Here is a 14,062-nt window from a genome sequence, read left to right as displayed (position 1 = left end):
AAGTGTGCGTGTTAAATACTACATAACATGAGTACACATTTTCAGTGCTTGCGCCATATAGCTTTATTTAGCACATTGGCTGCAAGAATAGGTCCCGAGTTATTATAATGAATTCAAATTAAAAATTATATAATAAAATGAATATGAAATAATTATAAAATCATTAGTTGGTTTAAGAGAAGACATTAATTAATTTTTTACCGAATCTTATAATGATAAAGTATTTTTCATTGCCAGGTTGTCAGCACTGGCTTGGTTGAGTATTTGAACTATTTTTTATAATTATAATTCAATTAATGAATTATTTATGTTTCTGTTGTAACCGGTACTGTGCTTGCTGTGGTCTGGGAGACGGTGTCAACCTCTGGTTCACGGACGCCCAACCAGGGCACGCGTTTTTGCAACTCTAGTCTGAAATCAGAACAGGAATATTAATCAAAGTTTCACCTAGTTAGTCCGTAGGATGACGCCTTAAAAGCTATCATCGGTGTTCATGTCGTAATATAATTAATTGAGCTGGCATGACGCTTCCGTTGGTGTTGAAAGCTTTGCAGATTTTTTTATGGGCATAATAATTATTAATATTAAAACTAAAGGCTTTCTAAATATTATTGTTGGCACTCAAAAAAAAAAATAATGGATAATAGACATGGCGTGCAAATGACGGGTTGACATTTGTAGAGTGATTACGTCAGTTGATATGAAATATTACTATTAAGTATATAAATAATACTTAAATATATTTTAATGGATAATTATTACTATTGTTAAAGAATTACCAAGGTTGTCTTGTATAAATTTTATAATCATATTGCAATCGGAGCTATTTGAACCCTTATGTTTGTAAAGCTTCGGTTATGGGCTTCTTTTATTGAGAGCATTTAATTGGGTTTGATTCCATCAATATCACCAATTATTAAAAAAATATTTTTTTTAAACTTATTTTCACCTACATATATGTATATTATTGTGTACCTGTGTTTGTGTATTGTGTTTATTTCCATTTTTTTGAATAATAAAATGCCTAATTCTTGTCAAATTTGGGATCACAGAGATTATCAATATAATTTTTTATCGTAAATATTTTACAAAAATTATCTCGTCATAAATATTACTAATGGTTTTATAAATGCTTTTAAAAATTAATAAATATAAAAAATCTTAACACCACTTCACATGGACGTACTGAAATATGACTATAATCTAAAACATTAGAGCGAGAGGTTTAAAAGAATACTATTTTATGTAATAAAAATACTTTATGCAGTCATCAAATGTTTAAAATAAATATAAAGGATAATAAGGCTTCAAAATTATATAAATAGATTATCTACAACGTTTAAGGTATGTCCAGGATCATGCTTTGAAAATAGAACAAAAGCTCCATTTTTACCTACGCTGAGCATGTCCCCCTTAATTTAAAAAAAAATTAAAGTAGAGCTGTGGGCTTGATTCAGAGAAATAAAGCAGGGGGTTGAGCGAATGACTACAATGGAAGACGTACTAGAAGACGTAGAAGAAGAAGAAGACGTACAATCACCGCTATATGGAGTTCCATATGCCCAGAAGTAAAAATGATAACTTACTTTTTTTACTTCATTGAAAATAATTTTATTTACAGGATTTGAATTATTTCGATAAATATTTGGTTTTATCAGTGGAATCAAAAGTAATTTTTCTTAATATTGTATTTAGTAAATGTGTACAATTTTTGAGTACGGTATTAATTATTGATATAAAAATTATATTAATATCCCATGATACATATCGAAAACATAATATTACTTATACTTCTTTAAAATAATCAAGTATACTTATCATGCTTTTAGTAAATATAACGATAGATAGATAACAAAATATAAGAATGATAAACCATAATTATTAGTGTTTTTATTTGAAAAAATATTCTTACCTGTATCGTGGATGGTTAATAGCGTAGATCCATGGATCTATACATGACACGATTTTTGCACACACAGCGGGGAGCATTGTTGTTACAGGTGTTAAAATTGACCTAAACGAAACGAAAGAAAATTTAAATGTTTTTTAATAATGCAATATTTTAATCATTCAAAAATCATATTTCGATGAGTTTGTGCACATACACAACATGTATATTGTACATGTTGTACGTCCAGTTTTATATGTATTGATAAAATACGACATAATATAATTAACACCTCAGAGCTACGTGTCTCAAATCCAGTTTTTTCGTAAATTAATAACAGAATAATTGAAAGGTTGTATTTTTAATATCACAAAAAATATATTATATATCATGTGCATTTATATTACCTATCTCCAAAAGCTCCAGTCATCGCAACGAATGCATACGGAGTCCATGAGCAAATGAACAGGAAGAAAATTGTAAAGGCGACTTTGGCAATTCTAATTTCTACGCTCTTGTTCGCCGTGTCTTGGTTGGCCACCAATGATTTCACGTTCATTTTCTTGGCTTGCTCTTTCAACATTTTTTCGTGTGCTCGAACCTGAAATCAAATTAACAAAATTATTAAAAATAATTAATACAGACAAAAATAATTGTTTGTGCTGAACACACGCGACAGAAGTGAAACTTATATTTCAAAATATTTTTATTTAAAATGACATATTTAATTAAAATTTGATTGTATCCTGCCACCTAATTTTATATTTTGCCATCAGTCGATACCGACACAAACATAATAGGTATACTTACTTAGAAAATCGATCATTTAATAGTTTGCGTCTGCAATAGTAATATTTTTCAATAGAGATTAAATAAAGTTATATAGATGATAGATGTCATTTGTTCGATGGCCAGAATAGCATAATCGGCAGCATGCGCACTTGCTAATTATAAAGCCCATACATCGATCTAACCCGCTGCATTTATTTTTTATTTCGTTTTTTGAGTAAATTTTGAGTAGTCGCAGATCAGTTAGATTCACTCTTTCCGGAATCTCTGTGTAAAGCGCTTAAAAAAGTTTTACTTTAAAAAATAGCAACGGTACACAATTTGAACTCAATAAAAGTGCAAGAAATGAAATTTTTGAATATGGGAATAGATTATGTAATTTTATAAAGTTTGTTAATATTCTAAAATGAAAATGGCTAACAATAATAACTCCAAGAAGAATCAATCATTGGATAACTAGTATTATAATAGTCATCCATTGGTAACCAAGACGTAGAACCTAAAAGAAATTGCGTCGACGCCATTATTAAGTTCCGCAGAAATACTTAGCAGCGCAATATACAAGACTGAAATAAATGGAAAAAGCTCATAGATGCCTTCATCTAACAGTGAATTGATCGAAGCTGATGACGATAGTGATAGTCTAATAAAATATAACCCAACATAGTGTATATAATATTAATGTTTTAAATTTAAAAAAATAAAGATTTTTTATTATCATTATGAGTACTAGTATGATAATCAAGTTATGCCTTAGTGAAATTTAACGCGGAAAACATATTTTCCGAGCAAGTCTGGGTATTTACTATCTAGTTTCAATTAGAGGTAATTAAATACTGGCTGAAGATTTCACATAACGATGTATGTGGCGTGTAGAGTACATAAAGGATAAAGCGCTAGTTACTAAAATATATGCGATCACATGATTTTAAAATAAAAGCTAGAGGATTAAGGTGTAATGTGCAAATGTTATAAATAAAATTTAATACCTGTCCAAAGAGCTGTGAATAAAAGTAGCAGATAAGTGACATCGGGATGCAGTAACTCCAGATGAAAATGCAGGCAACGAAGACTTTTGTATCCTGGTCGTCAGATAAAAAGTCAAATGAACACGTCGTCAAGAATCCCTCTGGAATAATTCAATAAAACTTATAAAATTATTTATATTACTATATATATAATATAAATATATAATATACATATATATAACTATATTATAATGATTTAACTGGCATTTATGCAAAAAAAGTGATGACGATGAGAGTTTTTTGGACGATGATAAATAGAAAGAATAATACATGATTCTGCACTACTAGATACACCAATATACTTATAGTCATTAAAACCTTTAATGTGATGAGATTATCTATGTTCTGTGTACAATTAAAATTAAAATTGAATTTATTATATAGACCTTTAATGTTGGAATATCATAATATAACACCATTTTGTATTCAATACTGGACATACATATTAATATTAATTAATAATGTATGATTTTTATTAAGTGATGATTTTGAAAAACCTCAAAAACGTATATATTAGAAAAATCCTAAAAAAAAATTGGATATATTTCACTGCCTAGGTGAGTCTTTTTATCCGTTAAACAACCAAAAATCCTGTGAAATAGTTATAACATCTACGTTATTTACCGTTAAAAAAATCGGTAAGGTACATGTTCAAACACGCACCTTAACATTATTTTACTCCCTACTTCAATTATAGTTTGTCAATTTATGGCTACGGCTGTATGTTGCAGCTTAACCACTGGGGAATGCCAAAAGAAATGGCGTATTTAAAAAAAACACTACCTTATTCTTAGGTCAATAATTATTATAAAGCAATCATTATTCTTGGATGTTTATCACACTTGAATGATCAAAAACACAGCTTATAATAAGTATCTTTAGAATTATCTTCAAATGTGTTAATCTTGCCCTTTTTTTTGAATAATAAAATGCCTAATTCTTGTCAAATTTGGGATCACAGAGATTATCAATATAATTTTTTTATCGTAAATATTTCACTATAATAATGTAAACATAAATTATACTGATGGTTTTATAAATGCGTTTGAAAATTAATAAATGTAAAAAATCTTAACACCACTGCACATTTATGTACTGAAATATGACTATATTCTAAAACATTAGAGCGCGAGGTTTAAAAGAATACTATTTTATGTAAAAAAAAAATACTTTATACAGTCATCAAATGTTTAAAATAAATATAAAGGATAATAAGGCTTCAAAGTTATGTAAATAAATTATCTACAACGTTTAAAGAATGTCCAGGATCATGCTTTGAAAATAGAAAAAAGCTCCATTTTGACCCACACTGAGCACGTACTCCCTTAATACAAACCTCCATTCTATGCAGGCCCATGTGATCTTGTTAGGATCGGGCATGGTCGAAAAAAAGATATTAATTCGAATCCCACATGGCTCAATTTTTTGCTAATATGTATATTTCTTAGGTTTTTTAAAATCATGCATTTTAAATAATGTCGTACATTTTGTAAACTATTAAACTATTTGTGACACATTTTAACCGGTTAAGTGCCCAGAGCGTCTTTGGACGCCCTAATTACACCAATTCTTATGTTAATTACTATCAATTAACTAATTGCGGCATTGAAAGGATTAAAATTCGACGATACTTTGTTTTTTAGTTTGGTATTCAGTATTCATTTATTTAACATATTATTTCTTACTATAGAATATTCCCTTTATTTAGTTAAGCTAAGAATAATATTACGTATTATGGTACATATGATATTATAATTTAAAACAAAGTTATGTAGATGGTTTCAAATTACATATGTAGGTCATACAAAATAATACACACATATAGGGTATGTTGTGAAAACTGGGTGTGAAAAACTTCTGAGTGGTTGATTAGTGGATGATATTATTGATTGAATATTTCTCACCTGGCACGAAGCGGCCCCAAATCTTGAAGAGAGGCAGAATCGTGAAGGGAAGTGCCCAGAACCACGTGAACACGCACAAAATTATGGCTTGCGTTCTACTTAGTCTGCCATCTAATGGACACGAAATAGTTCTGAAATAAATTATTAAAAACTCGTTTTTATAACCAGAAGACGATCATTATTTTATTAGTGGTCGCACAATGCGAAGTTAAACGAATTTATTATTTATTTTGATTTACTTACATTCATTCACAATATTATGTATGTTTATTTTCTTATGTAAATTGTATAATATCTTAAATAAATATAGCATTATAGAGAAAATGAATTAAAAGTAATATTATAAAAAAAAGTATGTATCATTAAGAATATTATTGAATATTAATTGGTGAACAAATAACCTTTAAAGACTGATATCATAGATATATCTCATTAGTTAACTCCATTATTTTCCATTGTTTCCAGAATGTACGATTTTACACCTCTTGGGTGTTGTATTTTTATTGTTTATATTATAATTATTACTAATGATCTATTAGGTTTGACGATTTATTATAAGCTTATCAAGTGTATTAATATTGTTAAGGTATGAGGTTTTTACAAACACTTAAACTATTCATAATTTGTTTGTTGTATATTTTTATTATTGGATCCTTAACTTAATAGGTAGGTGGTAAGTTTTTACTTACATTATTGTATTGATTTATTATATAAGTTAGAGTTTATAGTGTTCGTTGTCAGTGTGTGTTTGCCTTTTGGTGAGTATACACATCGCCTGAAGATGCCGAAAGGCAAAACCTGGGTCGCAAAAAACTACTCAAATAGAATAGTACAAAACTTAAATCTATAAGAATTTAAATGAATTAACGGAACTAAAAACCATGTACATAAGTAACCATTTCACTAAATACTTACTGAACAATTGAAAAGCGAAATTGCAGATATTAAAATAAATAAACGTTTTATATCATATACAGAAATCGGGAAATCTTAGTGTTGTATTTCTTTTATTCATGCGTAAAATAAAATAACTACGAATTAAGACTAAAATGCAAACAAAATTTAATACATATTTGTTTGGATTACTTGATTATTTTGACAGATACAATTTGTGAATCTCAATTTTGCTACTATTTAGTAGCGTGGCTGTCACCAACCGGCAATAATTTTTAATTTAAGAAAGATTTAAGCAAGCAAGTGGGAGTTAAGGTCATTCAGATTTGGCTAAATATGAATAAAAGAGGGCGGCTCTCGTGGTGTAGTGCGTAAGGCGCTGGCCTTCTACCCCAGAGTTCTGGGTTCGATTACACAATATTTATGTGTTTTTCTCAAAGCCTGGGTGTTTGTGATTGTTTAAAATTACTAACAACTACCTTGTACGAAAAATCAAGGACATGGTTATTAATAATTCTAAAAAATGTATATGTGAATAAAAGAGTGAAAAGTGTAAAAGATAATATATATGGTTTTAAATAAATAAACACTATAGTATTATGTACACTGAAAACGACGATTGTGAGGATAGATATTTTTTTTTTGTAAGCGGTTACAAGACTAACCGAGAGGCATTTTTGTGAAAAACATTAGTACCATCAGGCGTATACTACCCTCCACGTAACCTTGCAATTTGGAATAGATTTTGTTGAATTATTTGATGAAGTCAGTCAATCAGGCGCCTGGTATTTACTAATACACTAATACGTAGTGCGTATTACACACACATCTTGTCACTGTGTATAATTGCAAAGTTACGTGAAGGATACTCTAACACTGGTGCTTTTATATAAAAAAAACTTCTTGGACTTAGATACCGTGCATTTTCATTCTGTTTTTCTTAGATAAATTGAATTTTTGTGGCACATATAACGTTTATTATTTGGTTTTGATGGCAATTAGTATTCAATTATGAATGTGCTGTAAAATAAATACATTATCGCTTAATAGTATGAATCTATGTGTGAAAATGCAGTTGTGGCGAATACCGTATTGGATTTAAGAATATTGTGTTAAATAGTTGAGCTATTTTGTCCTTACTTGTATCTGTCAAATGCAATAACGGCATTCGTGATTGCTCCACCCATGCCGGACAACGATCCGAGAACCGCATAAACATTGCACCCCGCTTCGTATCCCAGGAGTCTCTGATGGAAAGAGTTTCCGACGAACATTGGCATCTCCATCATCATCGTCAGGTCGAAAATGGCGAGGTTAATGACGAACATATTGCTGGCAGTACGCAGATTTTTTGAACTGAGAAAAAAAAGAAAAGTAGTTTGGAGTCATTTTCATATATTACATATGTTATATAGGAGCTTGAATTGTTAGCCAGATTAAGATCCAAATATAGATTTATTGATTGACATAAACATTTTTTTTATAATTGGCTAATTAGGTATAATTCGGTTTGGATTTTGACTTGACGTTTTGAAACAGTTTTTTTTAAGAGAAATGACTATCAATTACTTAATCTATTAAGTATACCTATGCTCAAATATGGATTCAAACCTGCTATCTCTGGATTGAAAAAAAGACTCTTGAAATTACTTATTAGTACAATTAAATAACGTAAAGTATAAAGTAAGTAACGTAACGGAAATGAAATTATTTCTAAGGAGGTATCTATATATCCACTAATCTTTCGCTATTATTGTCTTCGGAATAATAAAAACCAAAAAAGCTAAGTATACGCTGTTATTAAAAAGTAAATTAGCATTTTTATTCCTGAAAAGAGAATATACTTTCAAAATAAATTATATCAATACCTTTATATAATAAATATTTTGCTAATTATTTATCCAGCGCAACATGTCATGTTAACAATTCGATGTATAAGATTATTATCCAAAAATTATAATATAGAAATGCAAGAAATGAGTTAATGCTGCTATTTCATAAAAATCCATATTAAAATATTTGAGAAAAAGCTATCCAAAAAGCGTTTTTACTATCAAATTTTTCACCCAAGGCTACGTATTTGTACTGCTGTACAATACATTATTCTTATTTTTACTCATCGTTCACCATCGGCCAACAGGCAGTTTTTGCTACTGATAAATTAGGCATATCATAATATCTGTTCTACTTATTATTTTTCTTCATTTTTATCTTCACCGTGTTGTAAGATACAGGTTTTTTAAAGTATGCAAATAAATTGGAACTCTGGGTCTATTTATTTTATGACACGCATAAAATTTCACATTTTTTGTTGCTGTTGATAAAGTGATGTGTTTCATTTTTGAGTGTGAGAATTTATTAGACCGCTTGTAGTTATGGAAGTAATATTTTAAATATTATACCGAAGGGCGTAGGTACTACAAATAATAGACTACGGGGAAAAGAAGGCGATAAAAGAACTTTTTCGTTAAGATATGAATCAATATGATTTGGTCAGTAGTTATTCATCTTCAAATTAAGATTTTTTATTTTATTTGTTTCTTTATTAAACACCACAACAGGCCGTGTAATAGTTTAAATAATAGTAGTAAAACACCCAAACCTGAGGAATTTACATATTAGATAATGTAAATATATTTTGACCTCACTGGGAATCGAACCCAGAACTCCGTGATGGAAGGTCAGCGCCTTGCGCACTGGACCACGAGAATTAAATTTGGTTTTTAGGTTATCTTTCCATGTATTACTCTTCCTATTTTTCACAATATTCTAGGTATTATAGAGATAATTTTAAAGAAATAATTCATTGAATTGTATCGTTAGGTATAGGAATGCGAACGACGCTTTAAGTGTATCAAAAATAGTTCTGTTTAACTGGTGGCGAGCGTTGTTCATAGTATAAGTGAATGGATTATTTATTGTGTCAGTTGAAATCAGAGATACTCGATTTCTATTAGATTTTTGTTAAAAGAGTCAATAACTATGCATTTTACGTAGCTTGTTCCTGGTAAAAGAGGCTATTGAAATATATCGGAACCATGAAAATGTCAAGTAATATATAGGTACCATTAATTATCACAACTCGTAAAAAATCGATTGGGTTGATTGGTTGTTTTGATTTAATTATATTATAAGCATTCGCCCATGAATAGTAAAGTTTATTTGGATGCTTAATTAATGATTAAACAAAGACAACTTATAAAATTTCCTTATCCTAGAATATGTGCATTCGATTATATTTGTTTTTTCTGTCCACCATCCGCCACGTGCCAAAACATTGCACCAGAGTATGCGTGAATCTTATTAAGTATAATGTTTTCGCTCGCTCTCAGATGATCCAACATTTTTGAAAACTGAGATTTTTTCTCATAGAAATCATTTGGCAATTATCGCCCGGTCAGCCTGACCCTAAAAGCACTCCGCTTTTTACCTACATATATATAAACATTTAAAAAGGATATGATTGGCATTTTTTGATAAATTATACTTACGTTGAAAAAATCCATATGACGATTCCATTACCAACAAGTGATGTAATCATGAGCATGATATAAACGAGAGCCAGTCCAAAGTGCCAATATTTAGAGGGAGCCATGAAATTCCTCCAGTGAGGATGGACCAGGGCCTGGTGCTCTGGTGGAAAGTTCCAACCGAGAACTTGTTCCCCTGAATCTTCTGCAGGCCTAAAAGAACAATAATACAAAATAGCATAAACAAAATATATACCTATATACTGTTTAGTTATCAATTATACTATTATTTCCGTATATGACGTAGACTGAACGTCTTCAGTAGTATTAGAAGGTAGATAAAATAACTGAAAAAAAAATCATGATTGTGTAAAAACATACCTACACCTAAGTATATTAATCCTCAATTTGGAAAAGTCCCAGAAATGTACCATATTATATAATATACACCAAAGTGTATTTGCGTAGTTGTTTAGTAGCGTTTCACATGTACGTCAAGGGTTGATTACTATCGTAATAAGTTAAATAAAAATAATACCTATCATTATTACAATTGATTGCTAGAAAAATAGATTTTTATTTACCTTTTAATGATGATGAAAAATACGTGTTAATTTGGCAACATTAAATAATGCAGTTAATTTCTAGGAAAGTCATAAACTATAGTACATAATATAAGATTTATTCTACAGTGATTATTTATACAAAATATTACATTATATATTACACAATATAAAATTATATTTTGTATTTTTAGCGATTATTTAATAAAATGTATTTTGAATATAGGTTGGTATAGTATTAATGACAATGGCATGCATAAGATACCAAAAGAGTGTCAGAACCAGTAAATTGGACAACCTTTCTTTTCACGAGAGCCAAATTAAATATCACGATTGCATAATAACCATCCAACTCTCAGAGTAATGATACATAGAGAGGGCCTATTTTTAGATAAAATGAAACCGTGTATCTAGCGTATAACGTACAGTAGAATAAAGATTTTATTATTATCAACTTATCGTATTGCTTCTCAGTACGACTACCAAATTTAAACACAGCATAGTAGTAGTAGCCATATATTCTATTAAAATAACTATAAATAATTACCACTAACTTTATACTTAGCACAAAAGCAATGAATTTTAGCAACAAGTGCTTGCAGTTTTTAAATTCATGTAATCAGCTAAATCAATATTTTCCGGCGACGTTTTCAATTTTTTTAAAATTCAGCCGTAGAAATTCTATCTCACTCTACGCTAACACATAGGGCGGATATATAAGCGTGCAGAATGCTTACTCACTCGCACTTATGGTTCGTTTTTGTTCAGGCGATCCAACCCAATTATTTTACGAAAAAATACTTATTAATTCTTCGATATATTATTTAAAAAAATCCTCGCTAGTCCGCATTGGTTATTACGGCTCACAGCTCTAATAAGTCAAATCGACATGCTTAAATCACTAAATGTAGACAAACGTTGGTATCAGTAAGTTGTATTTTAGGATTAAACTATTTGTTTCGATCTCTATGTTTGTAATACATTTGAAATAGTTATTAATTATTTAATAATTTAAGTTGGTAGTACTAATGCACCAAATGTTATACATTTATGACTAAGATATATAAAACTAGAGTATATCTATCGACAAACAAACAATATCCTTGCAAAGCAAATTGTAAATATCTATTGTTCAAAGAAGAAACAATTTGACGTGCACCCATAAAGTCTATTCTGCGCACGCCACAGTTTAACAATAAATTGTTGAATGTTGTAATATTAGCTACTACAAATTTTCTGTATGCATACACAATTGAATATTTTAAAAACTTAATTAAAGTTCATAAATTAATTTATAATATTAGTAATAATAATTATTTAAATATTCACTTACGCTCTGAACGCCTGCGCAATTGGCCCAAATTGTTCCAAACTCATATTAGTAAACATGGTTAATAAAGTTAATAGAAATTGCTTAAAAAATGAAAATAAAACTTTTAGAAATCACAACACGGCGTAGAAATCAGAATTCATTGGACGAGACGGAAAAAGCGCGAGATGGTGAAGTGAGTTCAGTTCGACTTGGGAAGTCGCTTCTCACTTGATTAGGGGTTGATTCGCGGCCGATATTTATACCCACCTACAACGAAATACGCGTTCCGTGATTGATAAGTCCTTAATGCAATAAAGGGAGGATAAAATGTTATCGCTTTTATAATGATACCGGTCAAATGTGTAATCTAGGTTTTTATGATATGACTAGTTCACATTGTCATAGTCTGGGGTTTCGATTTTTTAAACGCAAAGCATGTAGTAACATAATTAAAATATATATGCCAATATATCGACATAAATAACTTTTTTCGGATAGTAATGTATAATTGAAATTGTTGCTCAACGTTTAATTAGTTTTTGTGACACACATGTATGTATAGTAAGTTTTTTTATCTGTAGCTCCAACTAGGGTAAGTTTATGTTTAAGGCTATACCTCAGTTGAGGCATGGTCTAAAAAGATCGTGGCTAGGCGATGCGCGGATTGTGCAAATGACGCGTGCCGAATGAAATATAATTTGTCATATAAATCCAACATGCGTCCACTTAATGTTCTGTTTATTGTTTTATTAGTAACAATTATAATAAGTATATTCATTGACATGTTTTCTTTTTCAAGTAAATGGGAAATGTTTTTTAGTCATCTACACGATTTCAGAATTAATACCCCCGTCGCCATCACGAAACAAATTGACGTTTCCACAGCTCGACGTTCGCTCTCCGATTGCCAGGGAGTTCAAAATTTCGTCGCACCTATAGTTGAAAATTATTTTTCGTTTCGCTGAAGTACCGTCTTAACAAGACAGTACAAATATTTATCACATTGAAATCTTATTAAGTATAAAATTGTGAGCAGTGGCAATGGTGGTGAACAAACCGGTAGTAAATACCTACATCAAGCGGGGGGGGGGAGGTATTCTAATAGTTAAAGTCATTTACCTACATAGCTGCAGAACTATAACCTGTTTAAACACACTTTGACAATAACAAAATATTATTAAATTATTATTAACAATATTATACTGTATACTATTCTCTTCATAGTATTCTAAATTTAATGCTCATCGGGAGCAGGCTTATAATTATTTTTATGCGTTTCGTGCTCTAAAATACTACTTGTGCGATATTTTTATAAAGTTTAAATGAAACGTGTAAAGTTCAGTTTATTGTTATAAACAAAAAAATTAGCGCAGTAGCAGTAATTCACCTAATGTTATTTTTTCCATATTTACTTATTTTTGTACGCGTGGTTTAGATAAGCAATACAAGCTTAATTATAAATATAGTTATTTATAAAAAATACATTGATCACCATGGATAAGTGATTTGAGGTCAAACTAAATAAATCAAATTAAATATTGAACATTTTTTTTTGCAATCGAATAGTATAGTATTTTTTTCATACTACTCCATATTTAATTAGGTAGTGAACTAGTTATTTTCTGGTAAATAAATAATCACCACATTGATTGCAACCTATACAATATATTATATATAAATATATGTCATAATGAACTATTTAATTCTTATTGGCGAATTAGAATATGTCAAGAGTACCACAGTTACCAATAGGATTTAAGAAAATCCCGCGAAGGTTTATTTACTTTATATTTTAAAAAGGTTTCTTATACAATTAGTAATTATTATATGTCATCCTTTTTATAGATGTAAATGTTACAAGGTTAACATGACAAAAACAAAAAAATATATATGAAACAATATATTTACGCAAAAGAAAAATTAAGTGAAGGTTAAATAATATAATACAGATATAGTTTTTTTCGGTGTTATTTTTTTTGTTAAATCATTTTTATCAAGCTAACACATAGCTCACAGTATTATATTGAGTTGAGAGAGCAATATTTTTCGTGGATGTACATAATTTAGAATAAGATACGGAATAGAAAAGATACTAGAAAAAAATGTATCGGATGGGACTCGAATCCACATCTATTGCGATTCATTCGGTAAGGTATACCGATTACAGTTTCGACACAACTAACTCATGCAAAAATTGTATTAGATATTATGTTA

At 29.7% G+C, this 14,062-nt stretch overlaps 1 protein-coding gene across 1 annotated transcript; it reads right to left on the bottom strand.

Moving 5' to 3' along the window:
- Positions 1-305: 305 nt before the first annotated feature.
- Positions 306-11,925, bottom strand: LOC147063177 (opsin-3-like). Its single transcript, XM_085960010.1, has 8 exons — positions 11,870-11,925; positions 9,995-10,186; positions 7,644-7,859; positions 5,610-5,740; positions 3,667-3,806; positions 2,296-2,489; positions 1,913-2,014; positions 306-411 (listed from the first exon to the last, which is right to left on the bottom strand). The coding sequence occupies exons 1-8, from the start codon at positions 11,923-11,925 to the stop codon at positions 306-308; spliced, it is 1,137 nt and encodes a 378-aa protein (XP_085816136.1).
- Positions 11,926-14,062: the final 2,137 nt, after the last annotated feature.

This window comes from Rhyacophila brunnea, unplaced genomic scaffold (genome assembly GCF_057557595.1).
Source record: "Rhyacophila brunnea isolate RB1 unplaced genomic scaffold, BYU_Rbru_1.0 scaffold_9, whole genome shotgun sequence".
NCBI classification, from domain to species: Eukaryota; Metazoa; Arthropoda; class Insecta; order Trichoptera; family Rhyacophilidae; genus Rhyacophila; species Rhyacophila brunnea.
This window is presented reverse-complemented; position numbering and strand designations above follow the sequence as displayed.